At 43.0% G+C, this 22,748-nt stretch overlaps 1 protein-coding gene across 2 annotated transcripts in view; it reads right to left on the bottom strand.

Moving 5' to 3' along the window:
• DGKH (diacylglycerol kinase eta) overlaps nucleotides 1-6,477 on the bottom strand; it is a 179,739-nt gene extending 173,262 nt beyond the window's left edge. Inside the window, exon 1 of one of the 2 annotated variants that reach the window (XM_078070315.1) lies at nucleotides 6,380-6,477. In XM_078070315.1, coding sequence (XP_077926441.1) covers nucleotides 6,380-6,439 — 60 coding nt within the window. In that variant the 5' untranslated portion in view covers nucleotides 6,440-6,477. Of the gene's footprint in view, nucleotides 1-345; nucleotides 1,060-6,379 lie in introns of those variants that run through there. The other variant, XM_036106980.2, reaches the window with a different exon arrangement.
• Nucleotides 6,478-22,748: the final 16,271 nt, after the last annotated feature.

Below are 22,748 nucleotides of genomic sequence, written 5' to 3'. Positions count from 1 at the left end.
TTCCCCCGGGGCCTGGGGTCCCCAGGATGGACGGGAGTGGGGGCGGGGGAGGGACAGGAAACCTCCACAGCTCAGCCCCGCAAGCCGGGCAGTGGCTATGCTCCCTCCCTCGGCTCACGGGCAGCCGGGGCAAGAACGGCCCCTGGAGTAGAAAGGGAACCTAGAGCTTCCTCCCGACTCCCTTGGGTACACCCTGCCACCCCCTAGACCTAGAATCTCTCCAGAGCCTTGGGCCTCGCCGCACAGTTCCCGCTGAATAAAAGTCCCTTCCGCCCCCCAGATGGATGGGCGCTGCCCCTTGTCCCCCGTCTCACGACCCCTCAGCGCATCTCCGATGAACCATACCTCTCCCGCCTCTGCCTCGGGGTTCGGGTCCTTTCAGCTCTCCCGACCGCGGTGTTTAGTTCCTGGCCCACCCCCACCTCCATCCGGCGCACACGGAAGAGAAGAGCATTTTCCGGGAGGTTCCACTCCGCTCTGAGAACTTTTCGTTCAGAAAGAGCGATCCCTTTGGCTAACAGGAAACTGGGAAGGGCGTGGAGAGAGCGCAGAAACAAGAGAGTACACGCAGCCCAAGACCACAGAATGCAAAATAAATGTCTAAACTGAAGCGCTAACCGAGACTGCCTGGAAGCAAACAATGCACTGAAACCATGTGAACACCAGTGCCCGAGCACGAAAACACTGGAGGTCCTGGGAGAGCCACTCCCTAACCCGGACCAGAGCCGGAGGAAATGGGATCAACAGGCTGCCGCCACCCGCTCACAGCTCGTCCCAAGCGAGCTGGCTAAGCGGGCACTTGGGAATAGCAGCCTCGCGGCGGGTGTGCACGCTCAGCGTCAAAGAACCTTTGTTGGTGTGGGAGGGCTTGGGGGAGAAGACACTAAAATGACAGATTCCTCTTGTCATCCACAGAGAACTCTAAACTTAGCTGTATTTTTAAATAGGGCAGAAAGTCCCCGCCAGGCTGTAGGGACTCTTCACACTTCAGTAAAGCACTGAATCTCTTCAGCGTGTTCATGTCCTTCAGTACCCATTCGTATTTTTTCAGTTATGACCTTCTACTTTTTCAGTTGACATGACCTTTAAGGGTCCTCCAAACTAGCATTCTATTGAAGTTTTGTTTTGTTTCTTTTTAGTTGCAATCTTACTCTCAACAATAATTTGATTGCTCTGTCAAAACTAACAGTTCTAAGGGGTTATAAGAAACAATATTCAATCCCAATTCTATACATCCACATTGCTGATTAAAATGTAAAATGTGCTGGTTTGAATCTTCAGAGACAGGAGATTGCTGCCTTGAAATACAAACTGATGGAAGCTACTTCTCCAGCTTCTGCTGTCTTCTTTAGGAAGGGAAGGAGCCGGGCAAAATAAACTTTAAGAGCCGTTATGGCTTTGTAAATATGTAATTCTAGATCTACACAGAACATATTGTTGTGAAGGGAATTCTTTAAGAGAAAAATAATCAAAATAATGGCCTTTAGCCCAACCTGTTTGGTCACTGATGAGTCCAATGGTTTGTCAGCATAGACATGAACACCTAGCAAAGGGCACTTTGAAAGAATAAACCTAGTTCAGACTCCTCCTATAATGAAAGTGAGACCCAAAATCATGAGCTAGGACCAAAGTCAAAATTGTATGATTACTATGCTAATATTCTATTCACTTTAGCACACCACATAACAAAATTTAGTTTGTCAATTATTATGTTTGTATTCACACTTTAGGCTTTCAAGTTTTATATAGTACCATGTTCCTAAGTCCAGGTGGAGTGGTTAAACTGAAATGCACTGTTGAACACCCATGCCCATCCTGTGATCTGAAGAGGGCTGAATAGAGTTCTCATTCTGATGCAGACACTGATTGCTTAAAGATACCCTAAAAGAGTTTCATGTGCAAGAGCTGGGCAATTAATGCCTCAAAGTGAAGGTATTTATTACTCCATAAAAATTTAACCTCAGTTGTACCTGCTCTTCAAAGACTCCTGTAACAAGTTCTAAAACTTGGTTGTGACTTTGAAAGCACAGCCAGTCTTAGCCTACTCATGCTAAATAAATTATCCCTGCTCTACAGTTTACCTAGCACATAGAACACTCAGAATGAAAATAGTGTGTAGGCAAATGAAGGAATGTCACTTCATTTCCCACAAAAGGCAGTTCATGAAAACCCTGTTTTCTTCAATCACCTCTTCTGAGGAGATTGTTTCAAGTAATCCCTAATGGAAGGTACCCGATCCATTAGATTCTTCTCAGTTCTTATCCGTAAACTAGAAGTTTCCAGAATGAATACCCAATCTGGATAACGGTATACCTGCAAGGTACTTCACTTCCCTTAAAAATATAATAGCAATGTCAAGAGTTCCATACTTTCAACCATTTTAATGTAGCTCAGAACGGCAACTGAAACAAATTTCAAATATGTGGTATATTACATTATTTCTTCGATTTACAAGATTCCCTTGACTTTTTCCTTACGTGGTGTTTTTAGATTTTCAAATAATTTCTTAGATGTGTCTTACATATTTCTTTTATTATTGTTACTTTGAAATCTTTGTTTGGCACATAACATATCACAAACACACTATTAAAAACTTGGACATAAGCCATGTAGTCACTGCTTTCGGGATGAAATGGAAATAGAAGCTACCACTAAATCAGGTTTCTACTTTATAGGGCTTCCTGCCCCATTTAAAGAAAGAAAAATTATTACACTGAAGATGTATAAATCACAGCCAATTCTCATTGTGATACCAATTTTGTGAATATTAGCATATTCTTACTGATAGATATTTTAAATTATATTCTTATTATTGACCATTACCTTTAACAAAAGAGGTTTAATATCCATTTGCAACTTTTAAATCCCTTATGGTCTATGCTTTTATGTTAAACACTATATCACAAATATGTAGAACTCTACACTTATATACTGAAGAACCCAAGTTGGACTTTCAAACAGTAACATTCTAGGACTCATACTCCTAATCAATGGCAACCATGCAAAGAACACTGCAGGCGAATAAGTACAGGCCTGCTTTCATTCAAACTTTATAACTACTTCCATAATATACTATCTGTTATATATTTGAAATTTAACATTCAAAACTTTACTCCATTAAAATTTCCTTGGTTGTTACCTGAGTGAAAAAAGATTTTAGATTCATCATGCTAGCAACTCCATGTACCTATGGTTATCCCTGCACCTAAGGCAAAAACCTTTTGTCATCTAGACCTAATGCACAAATATGCTTATAACTTCTCATTTATATTCTGGCCCTTTTTCCTTTGAAACTCTTCCCTTTCTAATTTTCCATTAGTTTATTGAATCATTTCATCAGAGCCAAGTAGACAAAAAAATCACATGGAAATAAAAACAAATTTTAGTAAGTAAAATGTACCCTAGTATACTAGTATCACTGTCTGAGGTCTGCTTTGTAAATATGCCCACAATTTCTGAGTTTGGGCTGGAATTCAAGCTATCCATCTCCCCACCCCCACCCCAGGATATCATCTATGAGTAAGGGTTGTTTGCCTAAATATCTTCCCTCCCACCACCAAAATATTTTCATATTGATTAGAAATTTAGGTAATGCCTCTATTTCCACTGATTTGATTACATTCCAAAGCTAGCATTAAAGAAAATACACAGAAACGTGAATGCTAACATTTATCTTCTTTTAGGCCTGATGCCATAGCTGGAGTAATGATAAGGCTAACTGTTTATTTAAATGCCCTCACTTAACTAAATAACTTCATTTTATCTCCAAATACAAAGAATGTCTTGAAGTCCAGTAGCTGACTCTCAGTTTGACATGGGTATATTGCAAGCCAGAAGTTCTGTTCTCTTTACTGTTATTCAGCATCAATTCCTGAGATTACGTTTACTCTTCTGTCTGAATGGTTCCATGTAGAATCATATCACCATGATTTAGGTTTCATCAAAAAAGAACAAGGAGAGTAAATCCTTATAGGTATGCTATTATACGCAATAAGGAGTAATTCAGGGTCAGTGTAATGTGACTATTTCCTACTCAATATTAAATATTCTTATTATAAACATTTTTAATGAGTATACTTTTATAGTAAAGTATTAATCAGACAGCAGATTTTCAATAACTGCAAAATGGACTCCTAGTCAAAGCAGATGCTCCTTAGCCCAAGGTCTTTGAGGGTCCACAGATTGGGCTTCAGGAATTCTGATTCACCTGAAATTTTATTATTATTTTTATATACATATTGCATAGATACATTGTGGGGAGAGACTCCATAGCTTTGGTTAGATTGTTAAAGGGATCATTGACCCAAGATAAGTTCAAGAATCCCTGATTTTGATGAATTTTGTGTTCTTTCAAAACATATTTAGACTAAGCCGATATTTCCTCCCTGAAATAATTAACATTTAAGCATTCTTTCCCCCCTAATTTATCTCCCCATTTCTTGTATATGCCACTTTTCAGTAATTTGGGTAACTATTTTTTAAGGAATTTAAATGAGAATTCTTAGACTTTGTGGTCATACACGTATGACCACAGGTTTTCAAATAAAATCACTTTGTCAAAGTATCACTTTGTGCCACATACGTGAGCTCTCTGAAGATTTTTTTTTTAACTATCTGAATGTCAACTCCTAACATATATGAAACAAGACATTCTGTTAAGAATGTATGCTCTGTGAGGATGTAAGGATTTGTGTCTGTATTAACTGCTATATACAACAATCCTGGAATACAGCAGATGCCAGATAAAATATCTGTTGAGTGAATAAAAAGGCCTTCAGTGTTTAAAGAAAATAAACTCAATTTTTAAAGGAGAGTTCTGCAGTCTGGGTAAAGTGTCACGGTTCATTTACACATTTCTGTTAGGGCTCTAGTTTTAAAGGCAAATAAAGGAGCATTTTCATTTTTGTCACTTAAAGTAAAGCAACATTAAACTTTTTCTCTATTTCCCTAGGTATGAAGTAGTTCTGCCATCGGTCCCCTAAAGTAAATACATATAACAAGGTATTTTTCACTGCGATTGGTGTTGGCTTAAAGCATCTGAATTCAAAAGGGACTTCATATAGGAAAGTTTAAAAGAAAAAAGTAACAAAAACAGGTCAATGAATTTAGTTCTCCATGATCTTTGATTTAAACTTCAAAACCGGATTGTTATTTTTAGTTTCAAGAACAATTTAATCCCCAGTGATAACCACAATAGAAGAAGTATGAGCAGATGGGCAACCTAACAACATGTTCAAATTTACAAAAGCAGAGACAGCTGCAGATACAGATGGATCAGAGTCCAAGGACACCTCTGAAAGGTCGGGAAACAAGAGGCAGAGAAATGTATTTGGGCAAAGGAGCTGAGAATGTACATACTAGCAAAGAATAAGGAGAACCAAGCCTGGCACCTGACCTAGACGCTCTTAACAGGCAGGGGGCCAGCCTGAGCAGACACGCAGAGTCCCTGGGAAAAGAGCATCCGAACACGTTGAACAGAACACGGGTGAGGCCAGAAATTTCAGACGAGGGTTTCCAGATAGGTTCAAGAATTTCAACCAAGACGGAGGAGCAAACATCGAGGCAGGGCGTGGAGAGCCAAAATTCGATGCCAGGGAAAAGGCAGCCCACAGAGGGTTACAGGGCTCTGAGTGAGACGGGGATTCCGGGGTAGAATCCCTGGGGGGATGTGAGATGGTTCTGACTGTCTGAGTTGAAAGAAAGAAGGAAGTTGGAGGAGTTTGAGGGAACAAATCCAAAGCCCCCCGGTCTCCTCCTCCTTATCCTCACACACACAAAACACCCGCACACGCCCCTCTCGGTCCCTAAAATTACCCAACCTCTGGGCGGCATGTGCAGTGAGATCGAGGTTAGCTTCCCGCTTCATCCCGGGCACAACCCTGGAACCCTGGAACCCCCAGGGCCGGAGCGGCTAGCAGGAGGCGTGGCTCCAGGCTTCCAGCCGCGAGCAGCCGGCGCCCGCCGCGGTCCTTCGGAACCTGCGCGCCCAGGTGACGGCCAGGGCGCGGTCTCAGGAGGGAAGAGCGGTCTCCTCCGAGCCCGCACGCTGCCCCCACAGTCTGGCGTTCTCCTCTCCCTCCTCCTGCCCCCCGTGCTCTAAAATCGAGTCAAAAGTTGAGGAGTCGATGAAGCAACGGAAACGGTCCTCCGAGGGCCGTCGTCAGCGGTTCGCCAGCGGCCCCTCGGGGAGAGCCTCGGCTGGCCGGACAAAGGCGCTCGGGGCGGCGCGCGAGGAGGAGCCCGGGCGGCGGAGGAAGCGCTGCCCCGGCTGGGAAGCAGCTGGGGACCTCATCCCGGGCCATTTCCTGAACGGAACCCGGCCCGGGCGGGGGGGAGCAGAGGAGAAGTGGGAGGGGGTGGGCGCGGGCGCTGTACCCACCGGTTCCTCCCAGGCCGGGCTGCGGGCGCCGGGCGCGGGGTGCACGTGCTGCGGCTCCATCGCGCCGCCCGCGCCCGCCGGCCGCCCGGGCGCGGGGACCCGGGCCCCCGCCGCCGCCGCCGCCGCCGGGGCCGCTGGATGCGCTTCCCTCGCCGCGGTCCTCTCGGCCGCCGCCGCCGCCGCCGCCCCGGCTCCTGCCCGGGGCCAGCCACCGGCCCTCCCGCCGTCTCCGGCTTCCGCCGCGCTGCGCTCTCCCGCCCCCGCGCCGGTCCCTTCCTCCTCCTCCACCTCCTCCTCCTCCTCCTCCTCGGTCCAGCTCCGAGCGGTCCGCTCCCCGCCGCCGCTGCCACCGCCTCCCACGGCCACGGAATCCGCCCCTCGCTCCTTCCTCCGCCCCCGGCTCCCTCCCCTTTTCCTCCCCGCTTCCCGCCCCTCCCCCCCGCCGCCCCCTCCTCCCAGCGGGCGGCCCGGGACGCACGTGACCCCCCTGTCAGGCCTTATAAGGCGCGGAACCGAAAGCGGCCGCCGGGTGGTCACGGGCACCGGGCGGCCCGGCGGACACGAGCAGCCGTCCCCGGGGCCGGGCGCCGAGCCGCCGCCGGGCGCGCCGGGAGCGGCGGGGAAAGCCGGAGCTGGGCCGGTCGACGCGCTGGCCACCCGAGCGGCGGTGGCTGAGAGTCCCGGGAGACGCCTCCCGGCGCCCCTCTCCCTCTCTCCCGCTCCCGGTGCCTGCAGCTCGCGCCCGCCTCCCTCAAAACGCCGGCTGCCCGGCGCTGCGGGCACCTCCCCTGCTTCGGGCGCTGAGGCTCGAAGGAAATCACACTGGACAGTTACCGACTTCAACAGAGCAAGGGAGATAACTGCACTCCAGAGCCGCTCGCCGACCAGCTGTGCCAGGGATGGTTTATTCTTTGTGATGTTAAAAAGATTGCAGATGGGTTAGCATCTGCAGGAGGGTTTAAGCTTGAGCGAGAGTGCTTCTTTGATTCATTTTTAATGATTAACGGTTTCGTGGAAAGAAATCCGGCCACGGAGTCGATCTGCCTTCCAGTTCCAGCAGTACATTCAAATTGGAGAAAGGGACTGGCTCCCAGTGAGTGCTCAATAGATGGCAAGTCACCTCCTCCAGCCCTTTGAAAACAACGTTACAAATGGCGCTTCCGATCATCATTCTGGCGTGGAAATCGGTTTCCATCTAGTTCCAAGCCAAGAATGGCTTTTCACGGGTTATTCCCTCCCCTGGACTTGCAGGCTCCCTCTATCAGCATCTTCCCACGGCTCTTAATCATGTCAAACACATTCACACATTTTAAAAACAAACTGAAAAATTAAAAACACTTACTTGATCCAGTCTGCCTCCAGTCCCCACCTCCTCACAGCCAAGCTTTTTGGGAGATCAACGCCTGTTCTCATTATTCTCACATACATTTCTCAATCTACTACTCATTCTTCCCTGCAGAGGGACTTCCACCGAGGTGACCCTGACAAAGGCCATTTGTGGCTTTAAAAATTCCCTAAACAATGAGATTGTTGTTGTTGTTATTTTCAATTCTCTTCTTACTTAACCCATCTGCAGCATTTGTCATTGGGGACCTGACTTTTGTCCTTGAAACTATCCCTTCCATTGGCCCCTTTGAGACTTCGGTCTCCAAGTTCTCCAAGCGTTTCTTGTTCAGCCCTCTTGCCACCTCTTACATGTTGAAGTGCCTAAATAATCTGCCCTTGCTCTGTTTCTAATGCTGCCTGGTCTATGCACACCCACTCATGAATGACTTCAACTACCAACCATGTGCTGATAACTCATAAACGGCCATCCCCTCCCCAGATCTCCAGTTCTGTAAAGCCCATTTCTTACCAGAAATTTCTACCCTGACGTCCCATGGGCCTTAAACTCAGCTTGATTAAAACAGAAGGTAATTTTCCCGCCAGCTGGCTTTTCTCTTTTGTCTCATGCTCTCGGTAAACGTCTTCATAATCCACCTAGTCACCCAAAGGAGAAATCTGAAAATTGTCCCAGGTTCTTTCTTCTCTCTCCCATTTGCCCCCTCTACACACCAGAACGTTCTATCACCTTCCTTCCATTTCACTGTTCTTGCCTGGTTTCAGGTCCTCTGTTTCAAGCCCCAGAAATATTTCATTTCTTTCCTTATTAGTCTCACTGTCTCAAAGCTGGTGGGACCTCCACCACTGCCATCTCTCACATTGTGGCCAAAGTAAGCCTTCTAAAATACAAAATGGAGTGAGTGATCCCCTGAGTAAGCCCTTCGAATGGCCCCCCATTACCTGTAGGATGAAGTCCCAGTATCTTAGCCAGTATCTATTTCTCCAATCTCATCAAACAACTCTGAGCTCCTCACATGCAGTTTCCTGTAAGGCCACTTAATTTTATGCTGTGCTGTCTCACGGGATGTCCTTCTTCTTACTCAGCCTGTCCAAACACCTGCTCATCTTTCAGGATTCAATCTAAGAGTTGCTTCGTTATGAAATCTTTTGACCCTGCTGCAGGTTAGAACTGGCCACTCACTCGAGATGAAATGCACACCCCCCTACCCCATCACAATGCCTTGGAAGACTTTATTAAACTCATTTTTTAACATAGTATCCCTGACGACAAGTATTATGACAGACTTAATCTCCATTTTCCTAGTTCTCAGTAGTTCCTGATGTATCATAGGTGCTCAGTAAAGGTTGAATGAATGAATTATGTGATAGAATTTGAATTACCATATTTTTATGGCTTAGAAAACCAGTTTCCCGTGTATTAATCTCATTTAATTCTCACAATTCTGCAAATAAAATATTATCATCTTTTATAGTGATAGAAATTGAAACTAGAAAAGAACGAAGCAACCTGCCCAAGGTGCCACCGTATAAATCGCAAAGCCAGGACTATAATCCAGTCACCTAGGTAAATTCACTACATGTTTATCTGTCCATTGTTTTTTCACCATAAATTCTATTTTGCACGCTACCATGGCTTTCTTTTTGTTAGTGGTCGCCTGGTATATGTCTTTTCATCTTTTTATTTCCAACCATTCTGAGTCATTTTATGTTTTAAGTGTGTCTTGTAAACAACAGTTGAATTTTGGTAGTATTAACTCATTCTGAGAGTCTGCCTTTTAGTCATCTATTTTAATCAGTTTTCATTTATCATGGATATTAATTAGGGTAAAAGGTGATTGTAAGAAAGAGATCCTTCCTCTCTGGCTCCTCCCAAGCACAGTGTTTATTTCCCTCTCCTGAAACAGTCTTAGGATAAGTGGTCCAGGTTGTTAGGGCGGCTCCTTTGCTCCATATTGCTATTCCATCCCCTAGGGCGCTGCCTTTATCTATGTGGGAGAAGCTGGTTAGGGGAGTTCTAGCTCAAGGAAGGAAGAAAAGAGTATAAAGGAGCACAAGCCTAACTTCTTAAGGCTTAGATCCAGAAGTGACACGCTTCTCATCTGCTCATATGGCATTGGCCAGAACTTAGTTACATGGTCATACCTAGCAGCAAGGAGGCAGGAAAATGAAGCCATTAGCTGGGCAGCCATGTTCCAACCACAACTCTATTACTATGGAAGACAGAAAACAGGTTTTGGTGAAAACTAGCATTCTCTGTTACACCAGGAATACCGTCTTTGGATTTATTACTACCACCTTCTCATGTCATATTTATTTAACTTTCTTTTTCTTTGCTTCTTTTTTGCCCCTTCCTTGCTTTCTATTCCATTAATTGAATTTTCTTTCATTTGCTCTTTTTCTAAACACTCCTACTGTTTTGGAATTTTTACCTTTTATTTCAATTCTCAGTGGTTACCCTTAAAATATTAACGTTTATACTTAACATCCAAGATTCCATCAATATCTTCAACCCCTTCCTTTAAAGATGATCTTAAACAAACAAAAATAAATAGAACACCTTAGCTCACAATTCCTTTCCTATAAACTATGTATTGCTATCTAGTATTTTTTAATTCCCCATGTATTTTTTAGTTCTTCACTAAATTAGTCATCACCATTACTACTTTTATAATTATTTGATTAATTTTCCCAACATAGTTTATCAGTGTTTTTCCTTACTATTCGCTTTTTGTATCTCATCCTTTCCTTCTGGGCTCAATTTATGTCTTGGTGAAATATGTTCTTCAGTATTTTTCTTCATCATATTTGCGAGTAAAATTCTCTGTTTCGTCTCTCACTCTCATTTTATTTTCTCTCACATTCTTGAATCAGAATTTTGTCTGCTAAGGAATTCTAAGTTGACAACCATGGACTCCAACACCTCGATGTTACTGTTTCATTACCTTCTGGTATCTACTGTTTGGTGATAGAAGTCTGGTCAGTCTCACTGTTATTCCTTTATAGATTTTTTTTTTCACCATAGTAACTTAATATTTTCTTTTTTTCCCCAGTTAATGCTTACATTAGTGATTTGTGTCTAGGTAGATTTTGTTTTTTAGATAGCTTGTTCAGGACTCAATGTTCATCTTCAGCCTGAAGACTCAGGTCCTTCTTCAGTTTTGGACAATTTTCAGCCCTTGGGTACTTCAAATATTCCTCCCCCCCCCCCCCACCCCATGCATTTTTTTCCCTCTATTTTATCTTTCTGGAACTCCTATTAGGTAAGAGTTTGAGTTTCTCTTTTTCTTCCATATTTCCGCTCTTTTTCTCTGTGCTGCTCTTGGGTAATTTTCTCAGATCCCCTTGATTCTCTCTCTCAGATTCTCTTTGCAGCTGTATTATATACTCTTTAATGTGGACATTGAATTTTAATTTATTTACATTTCTAAAATTTTCATTTCTTTTGTTTTCAAATCTACTTGCTCTTTTTTTTTCATAATATCTTACTTTTGTCCTAGAGTCTATTCTTTCCTTTATCACTTTGAACATCTTAAACACATTTATGTAAAAGTCTTTCAAATTACTCTAATAGAGCACACTTACCACAATGCACACTGAGTAATGTATAGAACTGTTGAATCACTATATTGTACACCTGAAACTAATATAACACTGTATGTTAACTATACTAGAATTAAAATTAAAAACTTAATTTAAAAGTTGTTCTAATATCTATAGTTAACAGAGTGCAAATTCTTCCATTTGTTGCACTAGCTGACAACTGTGGTGGCATGTTTCCTTGTGTGCTTTATTATGTTTTACTCTGAGCTTCTCTTCAGAGGGACTTGTTTTCCATGATGGTTGTGCATCCCCTGTGAGGTATTACATTTGACTCAGGGACCTCCAGGTTTTCCTGGCTCACTGACATGTCTGGCAGTGGATGCTGGAAAGCTCAAACAGAGGAAGGCTGCACAGCCCAGGGCTCCTTAGGTCTCTCTCTGTTTCTAGGGGGCTTCTCCACAACTCCTCAGCATGGTGGCTTCCGGATATCTGGATTGACTTCTTATATATAGGATCAGGGCTCCTAATGTGTATGTCAAGAAACAGCATGACAGATGGGTGCTGTATTCTATTATGAACTCACCTCAGAAATCATATAGTATCATTTTCACCAAGTGAATTGAATGGAGTTGTCAGAAAACCCTGCTCAGTTGCAAGGGTATGGAACATACGGACCTCAAACTTGTCAGTGGGAGGAGTATCCAAAACATTTGATGAGGAACATTTGGGATGAAATGTATATACTTGTGCAGTCCTCTTTGGAACATCCAATCTACCACAGTGGTATATCTCAGTAAATTTCAGTGTCATGTTTCTGGGCAACCAGAGGTTCATTCTCAGATTAGATTATATTCGTAGAGGGATATTCCTTCTCTCTGACCCAGCACCTGGAGAACATGAGTTATCATCCATGAAGAAGCCAGCCAACTAAAATGCGGGCATAGAGTCTTCTTCACACTGAGGAAGCACAGAGCTGCGCCATTCCACTGCCCCAGGCAAATCTTTGATGGAGCACATTGGAGTCTGACAAAACCTCCCATAGAAATCATCTGACAAAGACCCTCTACTTAAGGTCTGTACTTGAAGCAAGTTTACAAACAGATTACATCTTAGTAATAATGTACCTACCTGAAGCAGGAAATAGAAATCACAGCCCTTGTTCCACTTTATCAAAGTAATGTGGGGCACACAAAAAGAAGAGCAATAGCAAACCCAACTCTCTGTGGCTCACATTGGCAGTTATCCCTGCTGCCTTAATAAAGAGACCCTTCATGGTCTCTCACGTAGCAGGGTGCTGGGGGTGTTCTCTACTTATTACAGATCACAACTTAGGCGTACAAATTCTACAAATGATTTTATCTCACTCTTCGGTCCCCATCCCACACAACTGCAAGAGAAAAACACTTAAAAAAATCAAACATTTGTTGACCAAATATAAGGATATAAAATATAAGGACACTAAAAATATAATTAAGTGAAAAGGCATACTAAAGGATACTAAAAATACTAAAGGATATAAGGATATTAAAAATATAAGGATACGAAAAATACAATTAAGTGAAAAGGCAGGTTTTAAAACACAACATATAAAACATGTAAATATTATGTAACGATGTATTAAGAAGTTTGGCAGGATATACCTCAAAGTGGTTAGTGATTATTGGTGGGCAGGTGGGTTCCATAATCTCATGTATTTGTCCTTTCTTGTTTTGTTTGATGTCTGGTAGGATTATGCATATTCTTTGATTTTCTCATCTTCCCACAATAAGTATTTATTGCTTTGAGAGAAAATTATGAGTAATTGATCATAACTAAATTAATAAAAATCAACATATTTAGGGAAATTTGAATCCTTAAATGCATAAAAATGAGATATATACAGGGACTGGGGAATAAGGCAGAGGAAAAGTGAAAATAACCAGGGCTAGGGCTATGTCTTCTAGGCCAGATGAGGGTGAAGAATTGGGTCTGGAGTTAAAATAAAATGTGACAAATTTCATTGTGATTCAAACTGGCAAATTGTGAGGTTCCCACCAAGTGAGCAGAGCCAAGGATGGGGCTTTTGTGATCCCTGAGAATACAGTCAGTGGACTTCATCTAGGTGGTGGCAGGTGCCCAGCTTCAGATTCAAGGGCAGAGTTCTAGATCCCAGGAAGAGGGCTGTCAAGAGCCAAGTGGCAGGAATCGAGCCAAAGCAAAATGCTGGAAACTGGGACAAGGGACATGAAGGGAGCTCTGACCGGGTGGCCCAGCACCCGGTTCAGTGGTCCTCAGGGAGATGGGAGCAGGGGCCAAGAGGCTAGAGGGCAACGGGGGCCAATGGTCAGTGGTGGCCTTCAACACTGGGTGATAGGGCAGTGAATTTGAATAAAACTACCCCAGATTAAGGGACTAATGTTTCTACAGTGCTTTTCTCAGAGAGGGTTAAGAGTATTTTCTTTTGGAAAGCTATGCAAGGAAGAGATGAAGGCAAAAAGAGTGAGGTTTGGCACCTTGTCGTTGAGGAACACTAACACTGGGTGAAAAGCACATGGGATTTGCTGGGAAAGAGAACTGTGCTCCAACTTCCACACTTCTATTTATTCACCTCGAGACCTTGGGTGAGTCGCCTCCTTCATTGTAAAATGAGCGTAACGATACTAATTTCTCAGTACTGTGTGAGGGATAAGTGAAATACTGTACTAAAAATGTCTGGCATAATATAGCTGTTTTTTACAAATATCACTGAAAAGGAAAAGAAATGAGGGGAATATGACTTTTATGTCCCACATATAAGACGAGGAATACCACCCCTCATCCCCTCATGGGGGATGTCATATAGTCTTTGAAACTAGCAGCTACTAGAATTAGAAAATCATCCATTTTTTAAAAGCTTCAACACCACAGGTTTTTAAAACTCCTTTTTAGATAAGTGACACTTTGGTTTTAATCATCACAACAACCCTATGAGATAATTATTATTATCCCCATTTTACAGATGAGGAGACTAAGGTTCAGGGATTAAGCAGATTGCCTGCGGTCACAGAATTTGTCAGAGATAGAAAGAGAGCCAGCATGGGGAGTTCTCACCACATAAGAGTCCCATCAGAGAGGTGGAAGAAGAATCAGGAAATCGAGAGACCAGTAAGGAAAACGGACCACATACACTTCAAGACTTTTGTTGGGGGGATTAGTTAGTGTTGTTTCATAGCATAGGGAGGCAAACGTGTGTTTAGGCAAGTGGGAAGGCACTAGTGGAGTGGTCATGACGGAATGCCAAAGAGAGAGGGACTAATTCCTGGGGAGAGTCCTGATGCACAGGTTGAGGAATAAGGCTTATAGAACTCCGTTTCTTCAGAGCCAAGAATAAAGGAGCCAAGGAAGAGAAACACACCTTATAGGTTAACTGTTGTTATGAACTGACTGGCATCTAGGTCTAAAGTGTGTTTTCTTTCCTGTTACCCCAGGATACAGCAACCGCCCTTAGGAAAAATGTCGCAGACTGGCCGGGGCCATTCTTGGTCCTCCCTTTTCCCAGACTCTTGCACATGATACCCACTTTCCTGGACACTTTCCTTTGTTTGCTTTCCTTGGACTCTGCTTCCAGCTCCACCACCTTCCCACCCAGTCAGGGGCCTGGGCCAGTCTACCTAGGAACCCCTTCCTCTCCTTTACCTTTCCTACTCTAGCTTTATTAGCCCAGATAGGGACCTGGAGGATCACAAGCAGAGAATGGGACGGCATCTCAAGAGCCTTTCCTGACCCAGCTGACATACCTCATGCCTGTTGCAAGTGGGTCCCAGTTGTACCCAAGCCCAGAGCAAAGTGCATGCCGTTCTGTCTGTCCAGTCCTGCTTCTCCCCCTTACATGTCCCCGCTCCTATGGACACTCACGGGAGTGCACCTAGTCAGGCTGGTGGCAGTCTGGGGATCACAAGGATGGTGGCCGAGGAGCATGGTGGTGGGGGGGGAAGCGCTTGGGGAGTGGGGCTGTTTGCATTTAGTCTTCATGGGGGTGGGAGGGTGCCCGGTAGCAAGTCAGAGAGGATATCATAGGGCCACTAACTTCCATGTGAAAATCATTGAATGATACCTCTGCTTTTTGTGTCACCAAGAGAGTGCGTCAATACCTTACATTTTAATTTCTCCACCAGGAAGAGTTTATTGGACACCTATCCTGTGCAAATCATTAACATTGGCTCGTTCAGGAATCATGTTAAACAGTTCTCATTAGCTAAGTGTCTCTGGTCACAAGATGTGGAACTTTTAGAACTTTACAAACTGTTAGGCTGAAGTTAAAGTAGTTCGTTTAATGTCGTATTTATCATTTTAATGTTTTTGAATGTGTTAAAGGGAAATATTTTTAAAATGTATTACTTACAAAGTCATAGTTATTCAGTTCATTCATTCGCTCAACCCATACGTGTTGAGCACTTACTATCCCTAAGGTTTGGAACCAGGGAGACATCTGTACCTTTTTAAAAGAGTCTGGTAAGTGCCAAGATGTAGGGATCACCCGAGCACGTAGAAGTGATGCCCCAAAGGATCTTGGGTCATTCAGGGAGGCTTCCTGGAGGAAGTGACATCTACAGTGAGACTTAACTCTCAGGAATTAGCTAGACCATGTTGGGTAGGGAGCGGCTGGGAGGAAGGAAAGCAGTCCTAGGGGAAAAAATGGATTCTTTATAAAAGCCAAGAAGCACAAGAGGGCTCTACTGGTTCTTTCAAGTTCTGAAAAGAATGGTGATATTATTAACCACAGCATGAGGGAGTGAATATGAGATGAGACTGAAGAAGCGAACAGATAATGGATTATGAAGGGCTTAGGACAGCAGCAGAGACTTTCTGTGTTCACATCTTTAACATAATAATAATAGCAAGCAGTGAGCACATCATTTGATTGATTAATTAGTCCTTACAACTCCTAGAAGGCAACTGAGTTTCGATCTTAACAACTTGCTATCTTCCATCTTGAATACCCTGGTATTATGTCTTCAAAACTAGAGAGCACAGGTACCATTTTAAAATATCAACTTCTCTTTTCTAAATTTTTTTTTAAATAGAGGCTGAAGGAGTCGAGAATCACAGGAATGATGATTGAAGGGGGAAGGAGCCATGTTGAACAGGCTTAGAAATCATCTGACTAACCAGTCTGGCATCTTGAAAGATCTAAAAATTAACAGTTACCTCCAGGGTGGAGTAAGAAATACAAGCTGGGACAGGTTTTACCCTTCGGAGAGTGGGTGGAGGATGAGGTTGGAAACCTATTTCAAACACAAGATTCTTATAATTTGGTTTTTTAAAGCACAGCTTTGAATAAAGAAATCAAAGTAAATAAACAAGCTCAGGTTCAACTGGCCTATTATTAGAATATGATATTCTTGCCTCACAGTCTGAAATACACCTTATCTATGACTAGACATCAGATGAATGTACCTTCAGAATGAACTTTCCTAAAGAGAAATTTCCTGTTGGAATCAGTCAGTGACTAGGCCACAGAATTAGTCATGTTGTTTAATTTGTTTAAGCATATCATTAACAAGATTAAAAGCTTTCCAAAAGCTGGGATTGAAGGTAAAGGGTCATTAGCATTAAACACATAGACTCTAAAATAATTTCATATTAATGAAATTAATATTCTAATGTTTTCTTGTCAATATTAAAGATAACCGTAGGTTGGGTTTCTCAGTGAATAGAGAGAAAAACAGACCAATTATCCTGCCCTCCCCACCATGGCCAGTCCCCCCAAAGGTTCTTCAGAGATAAAGTGTGGAAAGGGACAGTGTGCCTCCAAATTACTATGGAACTTTATCCCAAACCATGATGCAGTCCCTTGCTGAGCTAAGGTGGGCTAAGGTAGGTCAAGAGTCAAAAGCCTTCTTTCCTTGCTACTCTCATGGTGAGGAAAGAGCAGTCCATAGAAAATAGTCCCCATTTCCCAACCTCTCCTTAACTCATTTGTAATCCAGCTCTGTCCCTCCCCCACCACAGAAGCTACTCTTGTCAAGCTCACCAGCATCCTCCTTGTCGCCAAATCCAATCGGTACTTTTCAGTCCTCCCCTAACTTGGGTTTTCAACAATACTTGACCTTTCAACGCACTTGATTACTCCCTATTTTTTGAAATACTTCCTTCTCTTGACTTCTATGTTTACAAAGAACCACGATATTACACTCATTTCATTTTCTTTCCACTGACTGGGCACTCCTTCTCAATCTCCTTTGCTGTCTCCTCCTTTTTGGCTCAAACTCTGAATGTTGATGAGTCCCAAGGCTCAGTTTTAGGGCCCTTTCTCTTCACTATCTACACCTTCTTCCCAGGTGCTCTTGTTGGGCCTCATGCCTTTCCATTTCAATTATATGCAGAGAACATCTATATTTATATTTCCAACCCTGACTCTCCCCCAAGCTCCATTCTCACACACCCACCTGCACACTTGACATCTCCAATTAGATATCTAATATGTGTATTAAACATAACATATCCAAAATAGCTTTCACCTATAATCTGCTTCTCTTTCAGTTTCCCCATACCGGTAAAAAAAACAACAATATTCACACAGAAGCTCAAGGGAAAGATCTAAAATGAGTCCTTCCCCCTCCCCCAACTCCTGTATCCAATCTATCAGCAAGTTCTGTCAACTTTTCTTCCAAAATGAACCTATCCATTTCTAGCTCTCCCTACTTTCTCCTTGTGTGAGCTGCCATGATGTCTTACGGATTATCACACTGGTCTCCTAACTGGTCTCCCTGCTTCCACTATCGCCCCTCCTTACAATCCATGTTCTACGTGGCAGACAAACAGAATGGTTTTGTAAAAGTATAAATCAGAGGCGCCTAGGTGGCAAAGTCAGTTAAGCCTCTGACTCTTGGTTTTGGCTCAGGTTGTGATCTCAGGGTCATGAAGTTGAGCCCCATGCCCGGTTTCATGCTTCATGTGGAGTCTGCTTGAGATTCTCTCTCTCCCTCTGCCCCTGCTCCCCGTTCCCCTGTCTTAAAGTAAATAAGTAAAAGTTTTTTAAAAAGCATAGATCAAATCATGTCAGTTATCTGCTTAGTATTTACTAATGGTTATGAACACTACTCTGAAAATATTTGAAATTCTAAAATTCTCAAGGTCCTTTTACTGTCTGCTGCCTACATCTCTGATCTCATGCCATACCACTCTGTTAATTCTCTGTCCTTTTTGTTCCCCAAACGTGTACCTTTTTGTCATTTTTTTATTGAAGTATAATTGACATAAAATATCCTTTTAGTTTCAGGTTTATATCATAGGGATTTGATATTTTTATACATTATGAAAGTCCCCACAAGAAGTCTAGTTACCATCCGTCACCACACAAAGTTATTACAATATTATTGACTATATTCCCTCTGCTGTACATTACATCCCCATGACTCATTTATTTTATGACTGGAAGTTTATACCTCTCAATTCCCTTCACCTATTTCACCCATCCCCCAACGTCTCTCATATCTGGTAACTGATAGTTTGTCTCCTGTATCTATGAGTCTGCTTGTGTTTTGTTTGTTCATTTGTTTTATCTTTTAAATTTCACTTAGTGAAATCATATGCTATTTGTCTTTCTCTGTCTGACTTATTTCACTTAGCGTAATATACTCTAGGTCCACCCATATTGCTGCAAATGGCAAGATTTCATTCTTTTTATGGCTGAGTAATATTCCATTATATATATCTCACATCTTCTTTATCTATTCATCTATCAATGGACAGTTAGGATGTTTCCATATCTTGGCTATTGTAAATAATGCTGCAATGAACATAAGGGTATATATACCTCTTTGAATTGATGTTTTTGTTTTCTTTGGATAAATACCCAAAAGTGGAATTGCTGGATCATATGGTAGTTCTTTTTTTTTTTTGAGGAAACTCCATACCCACAATGGCCATATCAATTTACATTCCCACCAACAGTGCATAAGGGTTTCCTTTTCCTCACATCTGTGTTGTTTTTTTTTTTTTTGTCTTTTTAGTAATAGCCAATCTGACAGATATGAGGTGGATATCTCATTGTGGTTTTGATTTGTATTTTCCTGATAATTAGTGATGTTGAGCATCTTTTCATGTTCCTGATGACCATTTGTATGTCTTCTTTGGAAAAATGTCTATTCAAGTCCTCTGCCCATTTTTACTAGGGTTGCTCTTTTAAATATTAAGTTGCATAAATTATTTTTATATTTTGGATATTAACCCCCTATTGGATGTATTGGAGACTTTGCACAAGCTATTCCTTTTGGGTTGCTCTTTCCCCAATTTTCCCATGGTTGGTTTCTTTTCATTTAGTGTCATCTCCGCTAAGAGGCAATCCCTACCACTCAAACTAAAGTAGTTTCTCAGTCTCTCTCAATCATTCCCCCTGTTTTATAGTTTTCATAGCACTTTTCACTGCCAAATATGTTATTTGTTCATTTGTTTACTAACTGCCTCCCTAATGTAAGCATTGTATAAGCACATACCTGGTCTTGTTCACTGCTTTATTCCCAGCATAAAAGTGCCTGATACATAGTCGATGCTCAGTGAATTATTACTGGATGAATACTTTATCCCAATGTCTACAAGCCAACACTTGTGTAACAGCTGCTGTGAGCCAGAGACTGTTATAAAAGTTTTATACATATGCCCTCATTTCCACCCCAGAGGAACCCTAGAGCTAGGTACTACGATTTCTGTACTTTCCAGGTAAGGGACATGCAGAACCAAGAGGTCACACACCTAGTAAGGAGCAGAGCTGGGATTTCACCCAAGGCAGCCTCGCTCCACAGTCCATGCTCGGCGATACTATATGACATTGCTTGGCTTAGGTTGCCCACCTGTGGCATTTCCAGGTCAGGAAACGACCCTCTGGCTTGTCAACCCTAACATCCCTGACGGAGAGAGAATCCTAAGGGAAAGCAGTAAGAGCTGAATGCTGTGTTAAAGAAAGAACATGCCACCCCGGGCTTGGACTTTATGCCTTTTCTTGTCAGAGTGGAATGCTCTAATCACTCTGTGCTTTGATACGATGTGCAGAGTGTATATGGGTATGGGTATTCACCCCCACTACACATGGGGGAAAAGGAGAACAAGGGCCAACATTCCTCTGATTTTCATTAAGTCAGAGGGGAGGAGATCAGTACAACAGTGGAAGAAACTTTTTTATAACCTCAAGAAGCTGCCGCCCATGAGTTATCCACCCAGGATCCATGAAATGGGGGGACTCAGATTCTCGAGGTCCCCACATGATCTTACTATAACTCTCTAGCCACAGTGCTCAGAGGGTGCCTCTTATCCTTGGAAGGACCTGAAATGCCTCTTCAGCAGGGATTCCAGTTTACTCTCTGAGATCTTCCCTCTGCCTCTATAAATCTTGTTGAGTCCGGTCACCAGCCCTGATGGCAGAACAGTTAAATGCCCCTGCTTCTTCCAGGTCTCATCTTGAAAAGCAGTTAGAACCAGATATGCACCCTTCCCCCTTTCACACGGGGACAGCCTGACCACTAAGATCTCGAGTCATCACCTCTCTAGATCTTTGTCTTCATCAGGTTCTGTGGTTGTGTCTAAAGCTAAGACTGTTTCCTGGGCAACAGCTCTCTGTGTGTTTGTAACACCCAGTGCCACTCTGCCAAAGACAGCTCACTGTTTCTTTACCAACCTGGCTTCCCATAGCCAAGACTTTCAAATACAAGGAGTTTTTTTAGTAATACTGTTGATGGTTCGTTTTTTCATGGTCTAATTTAGTCTTGCCTCTGCCCAAGAAGAAATTACTTTTGCTATGTGGCAAGTCTGCCTATTCTTTTGTATCTGCCAATTTTTTAAATTTTTTTGTATCTGCCTATTCTTTTGTATCTATTCTTTTGTATCTGCCTATTCTTTTGTATCTGATCACTTTTTATCACCCTGGGACCCTGAAATCCATACCCGCAATCTAGGCTTATCTAACATCTATGGGGGACCTCATGAGTCCTGATGTCAAATCACATGGACAACCAAGACTGGCCTTGTTGCTTACTTCTCTGCCTGCCTCCCCACATAATTACAGAGAGCAGAGGTCTGAAACTAGCACCACCCAGAGAGCTTATAGGTTCAGAGAGACCAGTGATAAGGCCCAGGTATTCCCATAGTTGAATACTACCCTGGCTCCTTCCTCAATCCTGGATTGGTCCTAAGATATTGGCAAAGATAGGAAAACAGTAAGAAGTATTTATAACAAGGAGCATGACCCAGAGCAACCAATCCAGAAGCATTTGGAATAACAATTAAAAGGTCAAAATTCTCACACACCAAAAACTCTGTTTATCTGAGGGTGACCAACAGTGACCATATGGAATTTTACTACTACTGCAGATGACCAGCAGTCGGTAACGTGCAAGCAAGACAGACAAAATTAGATGAAGGAAAAAACTGACTAGAAGACAGAACTTTAATTTAATTTTGTCCAGGGAAATACATAACATCCTCAAAAGGGAAGAGTTCTAGGCATACATATATTTTCCAGTGACGTTCCTCTGCTCCTTCAGTGACACAATAACGCCTACCAAATCAAGTTCAAGCTCTTTCATGTGGTGTCCAAGATGTTCAGTAACTGAGCTTCACTCATGGCCCCTTTTTAGATTATTATTTGCTCACTAGAGTTCCCAGACTCTAAAGAATTTCCTAAAGGAGAGAAATTTTTAGTTGAGAGACCAAGAGGAGGATGCTAAAGTGAAGAGCAGTCATTCATAGCTGCCCCCAAGTCTTTTGAATAACCTTTCCACAGTGTGATAATTCTCCATATTGCATACCTCCCTTCCCAAAGCCCCTACAGTTCCATTTCCCAGCCCTCTCTGGTCTCTAGGCTTCAGACCTGGGACTGAGGATGTGCCAGTAAGACAGACCCACAGGAGACTTTGATCCCGGCTCATGCCGAGGGGTGGGTCCAGCCATAGGCAGTGTGGTCCATGTTAGCAGCTTGTCTGGTGGCTTCTAACTGGATCCCTGATCCTGAGAGAAGCAGCAGCTCATTTGGGAGGCCAGTTCTGCAATGCGGTTCTGGGAGTTCTACCTAGAGTTCATCACTTTAGACTTTAGGACAAACTATCTGTATAACTTAATAAATCCCTTTATACCCAGACTAGCTAGAGTGGATATTTTTGTTTGCAACCAAGGACCTGTCCAAGAGGTTGCTTATTATTTTAGTTTGGCAAATGAAAGTATTTTAAGAACAAACTGATTTCCCTTCCATTCAGATGACATCATAGATTCATGCCTGCTTACGACTTTTCTTCTCCAGGGATAAAAAGGCCAAATGGCAATTATTATTCAGAAATATGTAAGTTAGAGGATGCACTGAAGTGAGATGTGGTTCCGTATCAGTCCAGGGAGAGTTAATGAATGTGGCACCGGAGAACTAGATTAGGTTCCTCTAGACAGGTTCAATAAAGGCCAACAGCACAGCCATCTCACTTCCTCTATCTTTCCCTTACTGCTGTCCTCTGAACAATACCCAGCCTGACTTCTGTAGTTGAGC

The sequence above is a fragment of the Halichoerus grypus genome, chromosome 4, assembly GCF_964656455.1.
Source record: "Halichoerus grypus chromosome 4, mHalGry1.hap1.1, whole genome shotgun sequence".
NCBI classification, from domain to species: Eukaryota; Metazoa; Chordata; class Mammalia; order Carnivora; family Phocidae; genus Halichoerus; species Halichoerus grypus.
Note: the sequence above shows the minus strand (reverse complement) of the source record. Positions and strands in the feature narration are given on the sequence as shown.